The sequence below is a fragment of the Gigantopelta aegis genome, chromosome 3 (genome assembly GCF_016097555.1).
Source record: "Gigantopelta aegis isolate Gae_Host chromosome 3, Gae_host_genome, whole genome shotgun sequence".
Lineage (NCBI taxonomy): Eukaryota > Metazoa > Mollusca > Gastropoda > Neomphalida > Peltospiridae > Gigantopelta > Gigantopelta aegis.
The window spans coordinates 32,548,156-32,569,231 of record NC_054701.1 but is presented as its reverse complement, the minus strand read 5'-3'; the positions used below and the strand labels follow the sequence as shown (position 1 = coordinate 32,569,231).

Here is a 21,076-nt window from a genome sequence, read left to right as displayed (position 1 = left end):
AAAGGAAATGTGTACTGTGTTCATATATACATATAGATATATATAGTATTGAAATAAAATAAATACTATTTTATATATTTTGTTGTTTTTATTTTGCATATATTACAAAAAAACAGGGGGCGGGATTTAGCTCAGTTGGTCGAGTGCTCGCCTGAGGTGCTTGCGTCGTAGGATCGAAACACCTTGGTGGATCCATTCAACTGAGTGGGTTTTTCTCATTCCAACCAATGCATCACAACTGATCAAAGGCTGTGGTATGTGCTTTCCTGTCTGTGGGAAAGTGCATATAAAAGATTCTTTACTACTAATGGAAAAATATAGCGGGTTTCCTTTCTAAGACTCTTGTCAGAGTTACCAAATGTTTGACCTCCAATAGCCGATGCTTGATTAATCAATGTGCTCCAGTGCCTAGGTGGTGGTGGTAAACAAACAAACTTACAAAAACCAATTCTTGTACCGGTATGTTGTGGCAATGTTCAGTTTAGTCCATGATCATTAATATTCATACCTAAATGAACGGAGAAAAAACCCTTGACCAGAGAATATCCGATTTATTCATTCATTAAGTTTAATTTATTTAGTGCTTATATCCAAGTAAGGTTCAAACATGATGTCCTGGGCAAACTCACCTCACTATCAGGACTGCATGAGTTCATTCATTCATTTCAACTTATTTTCGTGTGTATATCCAATTAAGGTTCAAGCATGCTGTCCTGGGCACACATGTCAGCTATCTGGGCTGTCAGTCTAGGACAGTGGGTTAGTTGTTGGTTGGTTAGGGAGAGAGAAGAGGGTGTTGTGACCTTACACCTACCCATTGAGCCCTTAAGAACTTGCTCTGGGTTGGACTGGTGCCAGGCTGTGAACCATGTACCTACCAGCCTGTAGTCTGATGGCTTAACCACTGTGCCACCAAGGCCGGTTTACATGAGTTAATGCTCGTTTCGTTAGTGGTTAGTGAGAGAGAAGTTGTTGGAACTCGCCCATGGGAGTCAATACTGCGATGTTAACCCAGTGTCTACAGAAGTAGCAGACGCAAGTTTCAACACCTGTAACATATTTGGATAATGTTTCAATAGAGTGAAACTAGTCTATGATGTTGAAATGAGGGAAATACCCTTAAAAAATAGACGAGCTCGTCTTCATAACCATTTCTTCTCAGAGATATGTGCAGTTAAAAAAAGAAAAAAAAGCCTTTTGTGGCACAGGTATTGGAAACATGACAATGACCAGAAACAGTTAAGATAATAAAATTTCGAACATATCTTACTTGTGGGATCATACTTGTCAGTTGGTCCATTGGGCTATTTCTTGTCCAAGCCAGTGCACCACAACTGGTATATCAAAGGCCATGGTATGTGCTATCCTGTATGTGGGATGATGCATATATAAGATCCCTTGCTTCTAATGGAAAAATGTAATGGGTTTTCTTTTCAAGACTTATCTCAAAATTACCAGCTAATGATTTATAAATCAATGTGCTCTAGTGGTGTTGTTAAAACCCTATAACTGTCTTATAAAATAATTCATGATGTTTAAACAGTATACATGTATAAGACTAAATCGGGGTTGGTGCACTCTGTGTGAGTGGTGGGGGTCACAAACTTCTAACGAGCAATTTAAGTTTGTCATGGCAAATGAGCCGAGCTCCCAAAGGGAGTGGGGTCTGTAGGGGGTTTAGGGGTATTAAATAGGGCACTTGAAAGAGCAAGCGGAGGATGGGGATGGGTATCTGCCAATGAAAATGTCTCATTCTTATTCTTTAAAAAATGCTGCCATATAATTGTAAAGACGCGTGTCGGTGTCTACCTACATGGATTATGTGATTTAACCAACAAACAAACAAACAACAAACAAACAAACAACACAAAACAAAACAAAAACACCCCCCCCCCAAAAAAAAAAGAAGAAGAAAGAAAGACCCACCCCCCCCCCCCCCCCACCCCACCCCACCCCAACCAAAAAACAATCATCATATTAAAGGCACAAACTACAGTCCTGCTGCCATATCATTATATCATTAACGTGTCGGGTGTCTATCTGCATTGTTTACGCATTACTTACATCTTACATAAATAATCGAATATAGTAGATCCAATGTGTCATCTTGGTGCTTGTAGTAGCTAAAAATTAATATGCATGATGCGGAACAGAAACGGTTCGAACCGCGGGAACTAACGTCATCGACTTTCAAGGTACAAATGCATTCAGTTTTAAGAAATTTGTAACATATTGGTTAACAATAATGTGGCTGTCAAAATTACATACATGTAATAAAATATTGGTCATATGATACAGATTTAAATCTTATCAAGTTTGATTCAACAATTACTTAACGCTCTAAGCGGGGTGTGGTTGTGGTGCTTGTGATGTTTGTGGTGGTGGTGGTGGTGGTGTGTGTGTGTGTGTGTGTGTGTGTGTGTGGCATCATGGGAAGTAGGCCTATATCAACACGTTATGCTGAAGTAAAATAAAACCAGTCATTGATATTTTGTTATTAAAAATAATTTTTAATCTATAGTCCTTCCCAAAAAGGGAACGCCATTTTTTTCATACTATGGAATTTACTAAGAGTTATTTATTTTGGAACCGATTATTTTGTAAATTGCACAAACAAATTGTGGTTTTTATTATTTCCAAAACACCTTTACTTTTCTTCTTACTTCAAACCAAACTGAAATTATTCACATATCGTTTTGTTTGTGGAATTTCTCTATATAAAATTTGCATTATATTTTATATAAGCACGACGAAGACAAGCTGAAACTGATTGCTCTGTGACATATAAGTCAATCTGAAACTGATTGCTCTGTGACATATAATTTAACTGCATGCAACAGAGATTGTAAATTTATTTTAAACCTGGTTTTGGGGGACATGTAAGAATAAAGCTACAGTTACGTCCGTTAGATACCATTTATCTTAATACAACTCGTTGTTTCAAAACATATCCAACTCGTTTTCGCTCGTTAAATAGGCCGATGTGTCTAAAAAAGAATTATAACTCGCAAGATAAAAGGTATCCAATGGCTACTTATTTAGTATTCGCTATCAGGGCCATAGCTAACAGTTACATGTAATATCTATCTATCTATCTATGTATATGTATATGTATATATAAGACCACTACACGAAATTCACTCTCACTAACCACTAGCCCGAGAACTCTGTCGTTCGAGAGCTAGACGGATAAGGTACCTTTTATATGTACCATCCCACAAACAGGATAGCACATGCCACTGGTACACTGTCTAGAATAAGAAACAGCCCAATGGGTCCACCGACGGGGATCGATCCTAGAGCGACAGCGCATCAAGCGAACACTTCACCACTGGGCTACGACCCGCCCAGCAAAAGACTAACCGTCAGGTTCGAGGCTGTCAATACGTGCCGATTAGTATCTTGGTACCGATTCAACCCAGAGACCTCGGTCCTTGTTGACAGAAATATGTGCCCGAGGTAAATACAAAAATAAATATACTCAACAAAATTAATTAAGAGCCAGTACTTAATGTTAATTCATTGTTAGCCTTATTATTTTAGCAAGTGTTGATCACAGATAACTTTTAACATTGTTTCAGTAAAATTTAACACATGAAAACACTTTTTTTTTGCACACTTTTCGTGGTTTATTAAAACTATAAAAATGTGTATTCGGATCGGATTCGTTCCACATTTTTTTTCGTAACGATACTTATTCTGTTCGCTTTAAGTTTTTTAAATTAATACGTTTAAGAACATGCTACAACACCAACTCCATAAAACAGAATGATCTAGGTTTCCTTTTTACTATATATAAATCTGTAGGCCCTTAATTAATTTTGTTGAGTATACAAATAAATGAATGAATCGATCAATCAATGCATGACAAGCAACGGCATCTTTTTGAACATTTTATTATCAAATAAGCACCTACATGTGTATAAAAAGTTACAATGATCATACAGATTCGTTGTTACATCAAAAAAGCAGAATGGAAGCCACAAGGTGGGCGCATATGTAGTGTTTAGCGCCATAAAAAACCATAAGCAACTTGTAATATGTTTAACTCAAGCAACTTTACATGAACTAAAGTCCATTTATTCAAATCATAAAAACTAACTATGGCTTAGATTAACACTTATTTTATTTCATGACAAAAAGTACAAGATTGATTAATTACAAGTGGCCACCTAATAGGCGTCTGAAATGGGGAGGGAAACGGGGCTCTCCCCTTTGACGATTATTCAAAGGCAAAAAGATAATTGCACCCACCTACCCAAACAAAATGTGAATTACCATCACTGGACCGCTCCAGGTGCTTTCATCTTCCGATACATATAAGTGCTTAAAAAATGCTATTTCAAAGCATTGATCTGGGTATAATCACGCGTAGGCACTTATGATGCATCCATTCAATTTTGGTTTTGAACATTACTGCTAAAGTTCTACTGCGACTGGTTGAGTTAAATTTTGAACAATTGGCCTCAGGTCAGGCCAAACAAAATGCCGGTTAATGCAGGACCGACACGACATCAATATCCGTTAACACACACACAAGACGTCAGATGATATCCCGAACAGACCTAGGCCCTGTAACACAAAGCACTCGTAACACTTACGTCAGACGTACGCCACACATTATGTATGGTGTACGTCTCACGTAAGTGTTACGGGTGCTTTATGTTACCGGGCCCAGGGGTCTAATTCACTAAACTCTCGCAACTTTGCGATATCGCAGTGCAATGCTAAAAGACTTGCAAAGAGGATGCTTAGTTGTCTAGCAAAGCCAAAGAGAGCTTTGTGAAATAGGCCCCAGGCTGTAGCAGAATATTTTTCTAATAACCTGAATAACGATTCAGTTACAATTAATGCCAAAGAACCCCCCACCCCAACATATCGACATTTTTGGTCCGTTGCAATAACTTTATGATGAACTGGTGGTGTTTTTTGTAAAATGGCAGATAGATGACAGATAATATTATAAATCAAATATCTACACAGGCACTTTATCAGTTTTGACATGCACTAGCACATAGATATTCGTTTTACATTTAAACAAACTGTAGAATACATACTCCAAAAGGAATGTACAAACAAGCAATAGAAAGATATCTCGCATGTATACACATACAACATAATATATCTACTGGACACTAGCATATGCATACAAAGGTACATCTTATAGATATTTGCATACAATATGGAAAAAGCCTATCTACACAAGTCACTGGCGATGTATAACTACATTACATATCTAACAGGCACTAGCAAACACATTAAACATCCTAAAGAAAACAAACACTTGTATACTAGTATATAAATGCTAAAAGTCAATTCACGTTGGACAGCACATGTGTATGAGCAAACATCATCCGAGTCAACTGGAATATCATTTTACACACATTACAGTTGTATGAATATGTATATCGTTTCGTGATAACTTTCCTTCAAAATTTAAAAATGTCTATAATGCATAAATTTTGTTTTTAAATCTCCATCCTATTTTCCGACTGAGTTATTGTGCATGTTGCAAATAAGGTAAATGAAAGTGAAATATGGTTGTGTTCACGTGGAACAAAAATGTTTATTTAAAAAATATAACATCGAATTAAAACAATATTTACCGTAGATTTAAATATTATGGACATAATAATTACTGTTTAATATCGATATATAAATGCAAAAAACCCTACGAAAAACTCACCCCTAAAACAAGGTATAGGCTAATTTATTTGTAAAAATAAAGAAAAGAAAAAAAAATAGAAAAAAGAAAAAAGCAAATTTAGAGCATTTATCAAATATGGAATGGATCAAGCATAGGAATACACCGTAACGACAATGATAGTGTTCAACAAGATAGCATCACTAAAATGATTCCTCAAATTTTAGGACAGAATATCTCGCTTTCATGCAATAGACCTACACATAGGCCTACATGTAACCTACATTTGTTATTTGATGTTTCATATACCCACACACATTTCAAGGGTTTTTTCTCAATAAGATGCTATTTTAAGTGCATTTTACGATTATTTGAATCGAAATGTTGAAATGGCCAACATTTTAAAAGTTAAATGTACACTGAAGGTTTTAAGTGCCCAGTAGGTCTAAAATCTATAACATGAACATACACAATTTCTTAGCTTCCTTTTATTTTTCTAGGCTCAGTCTACACAGTCTTGATGAAAATGTTTCTAAATGCATCTTATAAGGGTGCCATTTTGTAGCATTATACACTGACATTACACAAGATGGTAGAGAAAAAAAATCTAGTGAATAATTTGGTTTTTTTTGTTGATGTCGTTTACATGGTTTGACCAATGAGCATGGACGCGAGAATAACGACAAGAGACGCAAACAGAACCCAGCTACAGGACTCGATCTTGAGTCCCAGACTGGGCAGCGTGTAATTGGTGCAGAAGCCGGGGTTTATGTTTTTTGGACACATGTCCTGGCTCTCGTCGACCGGGGTCGTCCAGTTGGACAGCTGGCAGATCTTCTTGACGATGAACAATATGTCGTCCGTGGCGTCGAAAACCGCCGTCTGCGACATGCTGGGCTCGTCGAACGTGTAGTTCCCATTGGTCGTGCGCTTCAGCCCGACGATAACGTTACTACCGGTCTCCGGCAGCTCGGACACGGAGCAGCCCATGGGTGGGTAGGCGTACTCTATGTAGATCATCTCCTTCACAGGCTTGTCGTCACTCTTAAAGACGCACGACACGACGAAGCTGTGGGCAACGACGCCGGTCTTGTTGTCGTGGGTCGGCTCGCCATGTTTGCCGGAAAGCAAGATGGCCGACCGGACCATTCGCTCCTCCATCGTTTGGTTGGGGAAGCCACCGACGGGTGGGACACATTTGCTTGTGACGCCATATACAGCGACAAGCAAGGTGAAGCACGCAAGAAATCCTTGGTAAACCATTGTGTCCTTTTTTTTCTAGTGTGTTTTTCCCCTGAAAAATACAGACAAAAATAATCAGTGTAATATAATTTTTTTTAAAAAAATTGGTTAAGTCATGGTCTTGTAATCACAATTGCCCTACGACTGTTATTTTGAAGACCGTTGAATTATGTGCTGGATACGTACGTGTAGGCCTATATAAAGGCGTTTTACTCTAGTGCAGGAAACAAAGACGGATCCAATGTTGAGAACCTGCGGCCCGTTTTACAAAGCGATCTTTGCGCTAAGATCATCTTAAGTGCACAAAGTTAATTTTTGCACTTTTAGATGATCTTAAGCTTAGCACCAAGATAGCTTCGTAAAAAGGGGCCCAGGACATGTCCCTTAAAAAAATTAAAATGCTCCTAATTTGTTTTTTGTAACAATTTGTTAACAATTTTCCTTGAAATGACCTTTCAGGGAGTTGGTCCATGTGACATTTTGCCCTTGGTCCCCTCTCAAAAAATATGTTCAGGGTCCGACCTGGGAAAGGAATATTTGTTTAACAAAATTTAGTACATTTTAAAATACAGCTATTTCTCATATCTAGTCAGCCCCGTCCGACACTTGGACAAGAGTGAAAGATGAAACCCGCTGCCGCCACATAGGTTACTCCTATAGAAACGCAGCAAGGAATTAAAAAAAAAAAACCCGTCCCATCTTGCATACAAATTGAAAACAGTTCAGCGATAATAATATAATAACGCAGCAATAAAAATACACAAACCACTCATATGAAACTTCAAAACCATTAAGACTATACAATTTTTTAAGAAGTGTTGTTTTGTTTTTTAAAAAGAAATATCGATATAAATAATAAATTATAGGTGTGTGTGTGTGTGTGTGTGTGTGTGTGTGTGTGTGTGTGATCACATATTTTCCACAGATCATTCTAAAGTCTTATGTAGCAGTCACAAAAGACCTACTGGAATGGGAAAAACGTTTTGTATTCGTCAAAAAAGAAAGAAATGTTTTATTTAACGACGCACTCAACACATTGTATTTACGGTTATATGGCGTCAGACATATGGTTAAGGACCACACAGATATTGAGAGAGGAAACCCGCTGTCGCCACTTCATGGGCTACTCTTTTCGATTAACAGCAAGGGATCTTTTATATGCACCATCCCACAGACAGGGTAGTACATACCACGGCCTTTAATATACCAGTCGTGGTACACTGGCTGGAACAAGAAATAGCCCATTGGGCCCACCGATGGGGATCGATCTCACACCGACCGCGCATCGAGCGAGCGCTGTACCACTGGGCTACGTCCTGCCCCTGTATTCGTCAAATGCTATTGACCATACAACCCATTACACCTCAGGCGATCGCCCCCAGGTGAACAGTGTGATAGGTGTCGTTAGGGACTATTAAATCAGACGTCCCCTTGAAATTTGTTTTGAAGAGTGATTAATAACTTCCCTGACTTAGAATCTGGTAATGTCATATACAATATTACCTAATTGATACCGGGTACTCGTAATGTCATATGCTAAGGGTAGCTAAAAATTACTCTTCTTTAACATGTCTCAGGGGAGCGATAGGGAACGGGAGCGATAGCTACCCTTAAAAAGGCGAGGTCTGAATAATCCCTTCCTTCCCCTTTAGCTAATTACAAACTAACATATTGGGCTGAATTTACAAATCTGTTTTGTTTGTTTGTTTGTGTTTTTTATTTAAAAAGCTACACGCGTGTAACTGCATATAATATTTACAAAGCATAAACACCTGGGTTTAAAAAAACAAAAAGACTTCGTAATTTTGGCTCAGTGACTATGTTCTACAAGAAGATTCGGATTTTTAAGTTGTATCCAACAATTCGAAGCAGGTTAATGTCGAAGTACGTCAATGTTCCGGTAATATACCGGCGGTATGTGTGACACATGACTCATTGTAGTATTTATAATCAAGTAATTAAGAGGATTGATTTTTACGTAAACTGTCACCGTGTCACAGAAATGAACCAACAACAACCGAGTCAGGCCGCTTTAGCAGACATTCTAAGGTGATACCACTGCACGTGTAAACTTAGTTACTACTTAGTCTTAACATATGGTTATTGAGAGAGAGAGAGAGAGAGAGAGAGAGAGAGAGAGAGAGAGAGAGAGAGAGAGAGAGAGAGAGAGAGAGAGGGAGAGAGAGAGAGAGAGAGAGGGAGAAATAGAGGAAAGGAAGAGACGAGAGAAGGAAGAGATAAAGAGAATGCATCAAGAAGTATTGTACAGATATGAGAGAGAGAAGACATGCCCACACATGAGATTATGGAAAGTGATTATGGGGGGTTGGGGGGGGGGGGGGGGGGGGGAAGGAGTGTAGGAGGGTGAATCGGAGTCCATGGAAGGAAAGAAATGTTTTTATTTAATGACGCACGCGACACATTTTAATTACGTCAGACATAATATGGTTAAGGACCACACAGATGTTGAGAAAGGAAACCCGCTGTCGCCACTTCATGGGCTACTCTTTCCGATTAGCAGTAAGGGATCTTTTATATGCAACATCCCACACAGGTCTTTGATATACCAGTCATGGTGCACTGGCTGTGACGAGAAATAGCCCAATGGGCCCACCGACGGGGATCTGGAGTCCATGGAGGGCGGACAATCTTACACCTATATCGCATCTCAGACACGCGCCCCACACCGAGCATAGTTATTTAAAGCGTATTGCCAGAGCAGTGTACTTGAATTGACTGAATACAACCATACAATACATACATTAACTTGAAATGCCAGTCGTGGAGCACTCGTGCTGCCTTCAGCAAAATCCGGTATTGCAACTCATTTCTTTTACTTATTTTGAGAAAACAAGAAATAATAGTAAAGCTGTGCCCAGCTAAGTATTGGCTGATTGCGCATTACTAATAGCTTTTGTCAATGATTTTAAACCAATTTATTATTTATAAATATGTGCTATTTTGAAGTGGGAAATTGACGTCACTAAACATGATAGGTTCTGACTTTGTAATGGAGAAGATTCCATCGACTCACACAAGTTGACTTGCTGTTACATGTTTAGTAACGCGATGAAATAAATGTAATATGAACGACAAAACCGTTAAAAATGTCAAAATCACAGCTGCACACGACAGAGTTGAAACAACGTTTTGACAATGTGATTGCCTAGGCATAATGAATATTAAATACATAAGTAAATAAGTAAACAAACAAAACAAACAAACAAACAAACAGAAACAAAAACAAACATTTTATGAGAGTACTGCTAAAGTAATACATGTCCCTGATAAAGCTATACATAACATTTCAGTTCAATATTTTGAGGCATTGCATTTTCGTTATCTCCTACGTTCAAGGGCCATAACTGTGAACATTGTGTAAATCGCCACGAATGTCAAACGTGATCTGTAACAGTACATGATAAAGTTATACAAACAATTTTAGCTTACTACTTTGAGAAATTCCGAAGAAGAAAAAACCCATCCGGAAAACTTTATGTTAGACAGACGGACGGACAGGCCGACGGATGGAGATGAAATCTATAATCCCCTCCGGTTGGACCGGTACAAAACTACTACTACTACTACTAAAAAAAATTCATCGAAGAGGATCGATCTTACGACGTACAGATATAAAACTCATCTTGATTGCTGTTCTGTTAAACCAGTTTAATTTGAACACAAAGACCTTCGCAGTTAAGACGTGCATAACTGATTGTTCAGTGTCAAAGTGTCAATTACAAGCGTTTGAAATGTGTGTACCGCGGCAATATTGTATGACAGTTTGTAATACTAGATGTTTGCTTGATGTCAGGATGACATATATAGTTCTTTCCAGAATGTTTAACACGAGGAGTTTTGGCGACTCAAAATTAAGTGTTATTCCTTAAAAAAAAACCCCATCCCAATCTATTACACACATCTGTTCTATTAAATAAATAAATACATAAATAAATAAATAATAAATAAATGAGAACCATTTAACCCAATTTGATTAAAACCCCCAAACACGCCTCTCACCCAAAAACAAACCAACGATCAGTGTGGTAGTGGTTAAGCAATCTGCTTGAATTATGATAGGTAGTGACTTCGCATCCTACCCACCCACCCAGGCTTTTAACGGTTCATTGGGGTGTTAAAAGACCACAAGCATACACCGCCTTTTCTTTCCCTAACCGATAACTCCAGGGGCGTATGGTTGGAGGGGGGGGGGGGGGGTGTATCATTGGGTTCCAACCACCCAATCCAACTTAGGTAAAACAATTTTTTTTACTTTGCAATAAGGCTCATATAGACTGAATGCGGCGCGTGTGTGCGTTCTGACTTGCGTCTGCGGCTTGCGTTTTGGGCATATAAATAATAATATACGATCATTTCATTGCGACTAACCGCATGCGTTTTGGGCATATAAATCATAATATACGATCATTTCATTGCGACTAACCGCATGCGTTTTGGGCATATAAATCATAATATACGATCATTTCATTGCGACTAACCGCATGCGTTTTGCAGACACACGAAGCGCCGCATCACAGTCTACATAAACCTTAATCATATAGGTATTCAGTGGAAAGGTAGACAGAAGGGTCCGCTAAGTTCTGGTCCGTTCATATTGGATTCCCAAGTCATGTCCTTACCAGACTGCCCAGGTAACGAGGTGTGCCCTAAACCGCGTGCCTGAACTTTTAATTCGACAAAAATCGAGTTAAAATGAAAACTTAATATAACTGGAGCAGAATATACTTTAATAAACTAGATACGTGCTAGCCTACATTTGTTTTTATTCATGCCTCCTTATCACACACACAATAGTATACTGTTGTAATAAGTTAATAACATCACTTAGGCGGTATGTGTTCGAACAGTGGAGCAGTGCGCCCACGTATTATATTGCACGAGTCGATCAAGTACATACTAATTTAGTCACGTGACATACGAGACCCATCTCCAGGGTGTACGGTTTGAATAAGCTTCAGCTTTGTGTATGCTCCAAAGCGTGAAAACTATTTTTAAACAGGTGGAGTGAAGGAAAAAAGGTTAAGTTATTTAATGCCGCCTCAGCACTTTTTTTTTTTTTTTTAAATAAATCCATACTGCACTTAATAGGTTATTGCAACACTGATGACGGGACGTAGCCCAGTGGTGAAGCGTTCGCGTGATGCGCTGACGGTCTAGGATCGATCTCTGTCGGTGGGCCCACTGGGCTATTTTTCGTTCCAGTCAGTGTACCACGACTGATATATCAAAGGCCGTAGTATGTGCTATCCTGTCTGTGGGATGGTGCATATAAAAGATCCCTTGTTATTAATGGAAAAATGTAGCGCGTTTTGTCTCTTAAGACTATATGTCGAAAGTATCAAAGTATGAAAAATAACTAAGACAGGCAAACAGATAGCGTCTCAACCAATCAATCCAAAAAACAAAAACAAAACCCACCCACTAACGGTACAAAGTGGGAAGGGAGGGGAGTGTGTGTGTATATATCTGTATCCAGGCCCTGTGCCACCCACTTGTTTTTTGTCCAACTTTTTGACGCCCCACCCCCACCATCTCCAGATATCGTATTATTACGGCCAGAGTGTAAATAAAGTTCAGTTCAGTCCTTAAGGGGTATTTATCTATCAACTTTAATCCCGATGGCTTAACACCTTCGCCGTCCAATGACCAAGTCATTATCATGCTAATTTAGTTATGGGATACAGTGCTCGGTCAACAGTTAACATGACAGCAATCGTCTATAGAGTGCGAATAGCCCCCAAACCAAACAGTCCAACAAAGGCGGGTCCACGAGTTTGTGAAGGGGGTGAGACCAGGATGTGTGGACTAGAATAATGAGAGGACGATGACGATGTTGTATGATAAGAAACAATTCGTTGCACCAAAACTGGCCTCGGTGGTATAGTGGACTTAAGGCTGGCAGGTACTGGGTTCGCCTCCCGGCTCCCACCCAGTGCGAATTTTAACGACTTAAAGCCATTAAACTGGCTTCTCTCCGTCTAACCTCTAACCCACTGGACTGTACAGACCAGATAACTGAGGTGTGTGCCCAGGGCAGCATGTTTGAACCTTAATTGGATAAAAGCACGAAAATAACTGATTGAATGGATGAATCGTTACCAAAACTGAGTGGGCTGGCCTAACTAAATCCACTCTGGTCAATGGCCATAGAAATACTATTTGTATATACACCGTGTGTGAAATGTAGCCTACACTTTCAGAAAGTTCGGAAACGCGATTTTCTAGCATCTGAAACACAGAAAATGTACTTTTCTCTCTTTAACTTAACATTAAAAAAATTGTCTAAAGGTGACTACCCCCCCCACGATACATTAGTGGATTTGAAGTGCCATTCACCAGGAGCTTAAAGTCACAGATATAACCAGGCTAATGACACCACGCTTAAAGAATGCACGAAGTCGCATTAAAAGAAAATAATGATTCCTCTGACAGGATAGGGTAATCAACCGCTAGTATTTAACCCCTCCGATTTAAAGTATGTCCCGCGGTCTACATTCCTCCATATATTATTGGCTTCATTAATTATGCATTCCTCTAGCTAGGCGAATCGTCGTCTTTCAGTGTTCATTACCAGGGGTCAGAACAGAACAGAACTTTATTCACTCAGAACACCAAACGGTGTTACATTGAGGTGTTTACAAACATATATATATATATACAATACAATGGCGGCTGCTGATTAAAATATACATGCATACAATTATATCTATCCATCTATCTATATCTATATCTCTATCTATCTATCTATCTATCTATCTATATATATCATACACAAAAGCTAAAATATACTAGTTGAATAAATCTATGACAAAGGCGTGTCTTTTAATACACTAATAATGACATTAAGAAACGTACAGAGGTTCTTTATAATAGATAATTGTTTTGTGTTAAAAAGCTTGTGTAATTTGAAAGTGTTTGGTCTGTTGAAGTAATATTTATTTAGGTAGGTAGGTTGATCTTTCGTTAGTAAAGTGTGGACATTGAAATAGATAATGAAATTCATCACCAATTGTGATTTTGCAAAGAGGGCAAATTCTATTTTTTCGTTCAATATTTTGCCATCTGCCAGTTTCAATTGCAAGACAGTGATTGCTGATTCTGAATCGACTGTAAATAATGCGTATTTTTTTCAGGTAAGTAAAGAAGGTAATTTCCACAAGCATGTGCCAATTTAAATATTCTATAAGTAATACATTTGGGATAAGTGTTAATATTTTCGTTCCAGGTTTGTCTGAATTGAACTTTTTAACTAACTTAATAAATGAGTTCTTATTTGACTGTCTGGTTTAACCAATAATTTCCCAGTCCTAATTTATATAAAGGGACATTCCTGAGTTTGTTGCATTGTCAGATGTTTCCGACTAATAAAATATTTCTACGATTAAACTTACATATTAAATATATTTTCTTGTTTATTATCAGTGTCTGTATATTTAATTTGTTTCTGGTCATAAGAAGACTAAACTTCAAATAATTTCGTACGTACGAAAAAATTATATTTTAGGAAATACAATGAAATTTAACCTAGTAAAAATATTAGAACGATCAGAAACACGTTTAATATACAGCCACTAATATTTTATGCAGAAAAATATATTTGATATATGTAATTTCAATCGCTGAAAAGGTTCTGTTAGTCGACAACACATTAAAAGTTGCAGCAAACTCAGGAATGCCCCTTTAATATATCGTTTATATTACTTAACCATTTAAATTTTGACCCATTTTTAGTGCTTTCACTAATCATTGTTTTGTACAGTAGATATGATATTTTAGAGGCCTTTCCTGTGATCAACGAGGCCCAAAAACTGAGCATTCTAATTTGTATCTTAATATCTAATGGGAATACGCCTAATTCCCCATAAATCATGGGCAGTGGGGTACCTCTTCTTAGCCTTAATAAGTCTCTTAGAAAATTTAGCTGTATTCTTTCTATATTTTGATTATTACCAAAACCCCAAATTTCCGAGGAATATAACGGGATAGGGGTGAAAACAATATTTTCTAGGGAAGGTGTGTACCGTTTAAAAAGGACACCTCCGACATACCACTAACAACTAAACCAATGTCCTGGACAGACAGCCCAGATAGCCGAGATGTGTGCCCAGGACAGCGTTCTTGAACCTTAATTGGATTATAAGCACAAAAATAAGTTGAAATGAAATGAATATTCAGAGAGGGGGTGAAAGGTTTAAAAAGAGTACCTATTATACCTATATGACAATTTCTCACCTGACCAAGATATTAAAGGTTCCGCACTCAACACCAATAAATCACTCGACATGAAAAAAGCATGATTAATTACACTACAAATTAAGTTTGAACCCTTTAATATATTAAATTACCATACTAATACCATATAAATTCACATGCTAAGGGGAGCTAAAATCCTGTCCTGGACGGAGGAGCCGGCCGAGGCCGACACATGCGCTCGGGACAGGCGTGCGCTACAACATCTTGTTCTGAATGTGCACGTAAAACCCTATGACCTGACCCGGAGCTAAACATTATTCTCCTTGAACTATCTCAGGGAAATAAGGAAGGAAATGTTTTATTTAATGATGCACTCAAGACATTTTATTTTTAGTAAAATGCCGTCAGACATGTGGTTAAGGACCACACAGATATTGAGAGAGGAAACCCGCTGTCGCCACGGCATGGGCTACTCTTTTCAATTAGCAGCTAGGGGTCTTTTTATATGCACCATCCCACAGACAGGGTAGTACATACCACGGCCTTTGATATGCCAGTCGTGGTGCAATGGATGGAACTAGAAATAGCCCACTGACGGGGATCGATCGCTTTACCACTGGGCTACGTCCCGCCCCCTATCTCAGGGAAGTAATGTGGAGCGAGAGTCGTATATATATAGCTCCCCTTAAACGTATATATAGCTCCCCTTAAACGTATATATAGCTCCCCTTAAACGTATATATAGCTCCCCTTAAACATATATAGCTCCCCTTAAACGTATATATAGCTCCCCTTAAACGTATATATAGCTCCCCTTAAACATATATAGCTCCCCTTAAACGTATATATAGCTCCCCTTAAACGTATATATAGCTCCCCTTAAACATATATAGCTCCCCTTAAACGTATATATAGCTCCCCTTAAACGGCATCCTATAGAAGATACAGATCGTTTCATTGTCTACTGTCCCCTGAACAATGAACAAACAATTCCATGTGAAACTATTTACATCTAAATTGTAAAATGATCTTATTAGGAAATCTAGAATTTAGTGAACAAGAAAATGAAGAAATGATTAAAACTACTTTAAAATTCATAAACTGCTACTAAGCGCTTTTGCAAAGTTAACACAAATTTCATGCTAGACTTCACCCAGTCAAATGTAAAAGTTAGTTCCGCACTATACACCCAACACTGTCTCTACCCCTTCTTACGACGACGGTGGCGGTGTGTGTGTGTGTGTGTGTGTGTGTCACCCTATTCGGTTCGTATAACACAAATACGCTGTCAATAGGTTGTGGTATTGGTTTAGACTGGGTTCACATTAGCAATTCACAAATTGCCACTTGAAAATTACTCGTAACAGAACCTTTCCTGTGTATCTCATTTATACACTTATTAAAAGTACTTTTCTACCAAGATCTAAATACTGTAAGTATTTTATTTTTTTTAAATAGAAGGAAAAAAGTGTCTGTCAAACGTTTAAGAAAATGTTATCTGTTACCAACATTCGCCTCCTCAATCATATATATGTCAAAAATGATATAGGCCTACAGCTGGTTTTCACAAAAAACGGGTTAAACTGTTAAACTGCATGGATATACAGTACGGTACCTCCGACAGAAATTGCACGCTTCAGGATCATCGAGAATGTAGAAGGGTATGGGGTCGATACATTGGCGTGGAGGGTAGGGATCACGGGTCCCCAATTTTCAAAATGACAGACGCTTTAAAAAGTAACAAATCTATAATATAATAGTGAAAGCTTGGGAAGCATTCCCTTTAAAGTCCACCAGTAGCTTGTGATTTCCCCCCGCGGACACCACGCATTCGTTCTGTCAATGGACCCCCTACTTCGAAATTCTCTTCAACGGGCCCACACCTTTCAACGGGTAGCCTATACAGCTTTCAGTTCTTTTATAATAACATTTGACTAGTGGAATCTATTTTTAAAGACCATAAAACCTCCAGCGTCCGGGGTAAACGACAAACATGCTATACATATGTGAGAATAGCTGGTAGTATTTATTACCCGTGCTCAATCAACTGAACGTAACCCGCCGGCGCTTAGACACACCTGCGGCAAGCAATAGGCACCGCCCACGCCCAGTGGAGACCGGTCACTCGATGGTTAGTCACTAACACACACACGGTCACAAACACTGAATGTTTAGTCACCAAAACACACTGCCATTTAACTGATTTATACACATTTAAAACAATGGGACGCAAAATTATATTGAAAGAAAATCTGCTTAACTGTTAATAGTGCCCTTAAAATACTGTCCCTGGCATCTGGTGTGAAAGGAGGGAATCTGTTGTGTGGGCGAGTGTTCAACCCCCAACCGTTGTGGCGGGTGCAAATGTTCCCACTGCCAATCTATTATTTAGCGTGGGTAGTAAATGAGCACCACCCAACAAATAAAGAAAAAATGCATTTTTAGTTTATAAATAACCCCTTTTGTCTAGTTTCAAAATTCACTATATTTCTGTACACCGATTCCCTCTTCTGCCTTTTTAACTTCTTTTGTTATTTTAGTCTAGTTCATATTCGTCACCAATTAGAAGTTCTGTTTCAGAACCTTTCTTTAAAATACTAAACTATTAATATTTTGCATATTACCCGACATGATTTAAATACATAATTATCTTTGTGTTCTCTGACGAATTATGCGCGTGAACGTCTGCCGAGGTACACACGTGTATGAAAGTTTGAGTCATCGATATTGATCAGAAACCATCGATTACTACTGCAGAAAGGTTAACGCTATTGCCCCGAGAATCGCGCAATTCACGCAGTATTATAAGTAGTTTTAATACAATACTAGTAATTTTGTTTTCTGAAATTCAATGACTAAAATGCGGCTATCTCGTCTACGCTTAATTTTATACTCTATGACAAGATATAAGACTTAGTATTCGTACATATACATTTAAATAATAGCTTGTTCTCTTAAAATTAAACAGGACAACATAGAAAGCTTTGAATTTTGTCCCTACAGACATTTTAGAAAATAATACTTTGAAATTTTAATAAAATACATTAGGCTATGTGTACAAAAGATCCTCTCCCTTGAAACAGATATCCCACAAAACACTTTGTTTTTGGTTGGAAATTTGATACATTTCAAATTCTATTTTGTAACGCATCTACATCACAATATTAACTTATAGTCCTTCCCACAGGGAACGCCTTTTTCATACTATGGAATTTAGTACTTAGTTATTTCTTAGCCGATTGATTTCTATATTGCACACACAAATTGTTTTTTTTTTCTGTTATTTCTAAAACACTTTTACTTTTCTTCTTACGTGAAACCAAACAAATTATTTACAAAAAACATTTTTGTAGGATGATGGGACAAACTTTAAACTGTTAAAGTAAAACGTCGTGTACCGTACAGATTGTTATAGCGTATCAATTTAAAAATTAAAAATAGTCTTTGTTTGAGATATTCGGTTCAAGATACATTTTTCTTTGTGCTGAACCTGATGTGCATACTTAGCCTTTTTGGACAAATGCTATGCCCTTTCGTTAACCCCCCCCCCCCCCCAACATTAATTTTGTTAATTTTATAACCATTCTTAGCTCGAGGACGCTAACTTGGTCATAAAGATAAAGAAAACACCTGACCGAGATCTCACCTGGTCATGCTTGACGTCATTTATTTGCATTTCAGCCGCCAACACCGGCAAGTATGGCTGTTAACACCTATGTCAAACAAAACCACCATGGAAAGTCACAGTAACTATTAAATATAAAGACCATTCACGAACAAAGCTCAAAGACAAAAGTACAAAAAAGCTCCCAAACAAAGATGTTCTTGTTTTTGCATTTAAAAAAAACAAAACATTTTTTTAAAACCCCGTGTCGGCAGTTAATCAATCGATAGCCATGTGTCTTCAAAGAGCTCCTGTCATCTTGTTCGTACTATAATTACATCAAACAGAAATAAGCATTTTGTGTGTATATTAATTGCAAAGTACTGTAAATAATAGTTTACCTTTTGAAAAATAATAATCAATATAATAGTTAAAATACCTGGAAGATTCGTCTTACCTGTACAAGTAACGCTCCGGTTTCGCTTGGCGCACAAAAAGCGTGTCACAATGTCGAGGTCTGATGCACAGTTCATACGTCACTTCCGCATAGTGTATATTTCATACCCAGTAGACCTCAGTGTTGATTCAGAAGTCGAGGAGCTACATACCCGTGCAAATCTTACTGGGAAATGGACGAAAAATCGATAATAATAATATTATTGTTTAATAGGCATTATTATTTCAAATGCATCTTTCGACACGAGAAAGAAATGACCAGATGCAAAAAAATAGGGTATATGTGCATGATAAATAAACACAAGTGACATATTCATTGACAGACACTGATTACCTGAGTAGATAAACGGATGACTCACACGAGACACAACACACATTAGCTGGTATTAGGGTCATGGACAAGACAAGGTGACACATTATGTAAAAAAAAACAGTGGAAAGAAACTAGGCGGCAAATAAACGTGTGTGTGTGAGAGAGAGAGAGAGAGAGAGAGAGAGAGAGAGAGAGAGAGAGAGAGAGAGAGAGAGAGAGAGAGAGAGAGAGAGAGAGAGAGAGAGAGAGAGAGAGAGAGAGAGAGAGAGAGAGAGAGAGAGAGAGAGAGAGAATAAATATTTTCCCATTCGCCCACGCCCTTTGGATTTTAATGCTATTTTATTGTACAGAAAAACAATGTCGTAAATGTATTTCATATGCTTATAACAAACATAAACAAAGAAGGAAACAAAAATAAAATAAAACCCCCAATAAACCCTCTACACAAAAAAAAGAAAAAAGAAAAAAGAATAGAAAAAAACTCAAAACAAAACAAACCAAACAAGAATCTCCCAACAGATACTAGTAGTTTATTTTGTTAAACGACATCACTAGAGTACATTTATGTATTAATCATCGGCTGTTGGATGTAAAACATTTGGTAATTTTGACATATAGTCTTAAGAGAGGAAACCCGCTTAATTTTTACCATTAATAGCAAGGTGTCTTTTATATGCACCATCCCACATCAAGAATAGCACATACCAAGGCCTTTGATACACCACGATTGGTGTATCAAAGGCCTTGGTATGCCTTTGATACACCAGTCGTGATGAACTGGTTGGAACGAGAAATAACCCAATGGAGCCACCGACAGGGATTGATCCCAGACTGACCGCGCATCAGGTGAACACTTTACCACTGGGCTACGCCCCTCCCCAAACAAATAAAACACAAAAAATACAAAAACAACGAAGCAGAGAGAGGGAGACAGACATCTATAGAGGAAGGAAGGAAGGAAATGAACACATTTTATTTACGGTTATATGGCGTCGGACATATTATGGTTAAGAACCACACAGATATTGAGGGAGGAAACCCGCTTTCGCCACTTCATGGGCTACTCTTTTCGATTAGCAGCAAGGGATCTTTAATATGCAATATCCCAGACAGGATAGTACATACCACGACCTTTGATATACCAGTTGTGGTGCACTGGCTGGATACAGAGAGAGAGAGAGAGAGAGAGAGAGAGAGAGAGAGAGATACAGAGCGACACAGGCGGGGGGGGGGTGGGTGTGTGGGGGTGGTGTGTGTTGGGTGGGGTGTGTGTGGGGTGTGTGTGCAACAATATATAAACCTGGAGCTATGAACATTTTCAGATGATAACTCCCAGTCGACAGGCACAGGATACAGCCCAGTGTATAATTGTTTCCAAAACAGATTTCCTTTTGCTTTTACATCAAGCTAAATTATAATTATTGACAAAAATATACAGGGCTTAGTTTTAATACACTCGTACGTATGTTTTTGCTTTAAGTCGATGCCAGCAATTGATTGCTGTATTCGACATGTCACGTTCCCATTTTTAACTCAAAAGATATAAATAGTCAAAATTATTAAATATTTAAAATATTCTAGAAACTGTAATTGCCCATTGAAA

General features: G+C 38.1%; 1 protein-coding gene across 1 annotated transcript; it reads right to left on the bottom strand.

The window, feature by feature from the left end:
- Positions 1-3,880: 3,880 nt before the first annotated feature.
- LOC121367902 lies at positions 3,881-19,294 on the bottom strand. Its single transcript, XM_041492351.1, has 2 exons — positions 19,162-19,294; positions 3,881-6,939 (listed from the first exon to the last, which is right to left on the bottom strand). Exon 2 carries the CDS (start codon positions 6,905-6,907, stop codon positions 6,287-6,289), a length of 621 nt encoding a protein of 206 aa, XP_041348285.1. The 5' UTR covers positions 6,908-6,939; positions 19,162-19,294; the 3' UTR covers positions 3,881-6,286.
- Between the last annotated feature and the right edge of the window lie 1,782 nt (positions 19,295-21,076).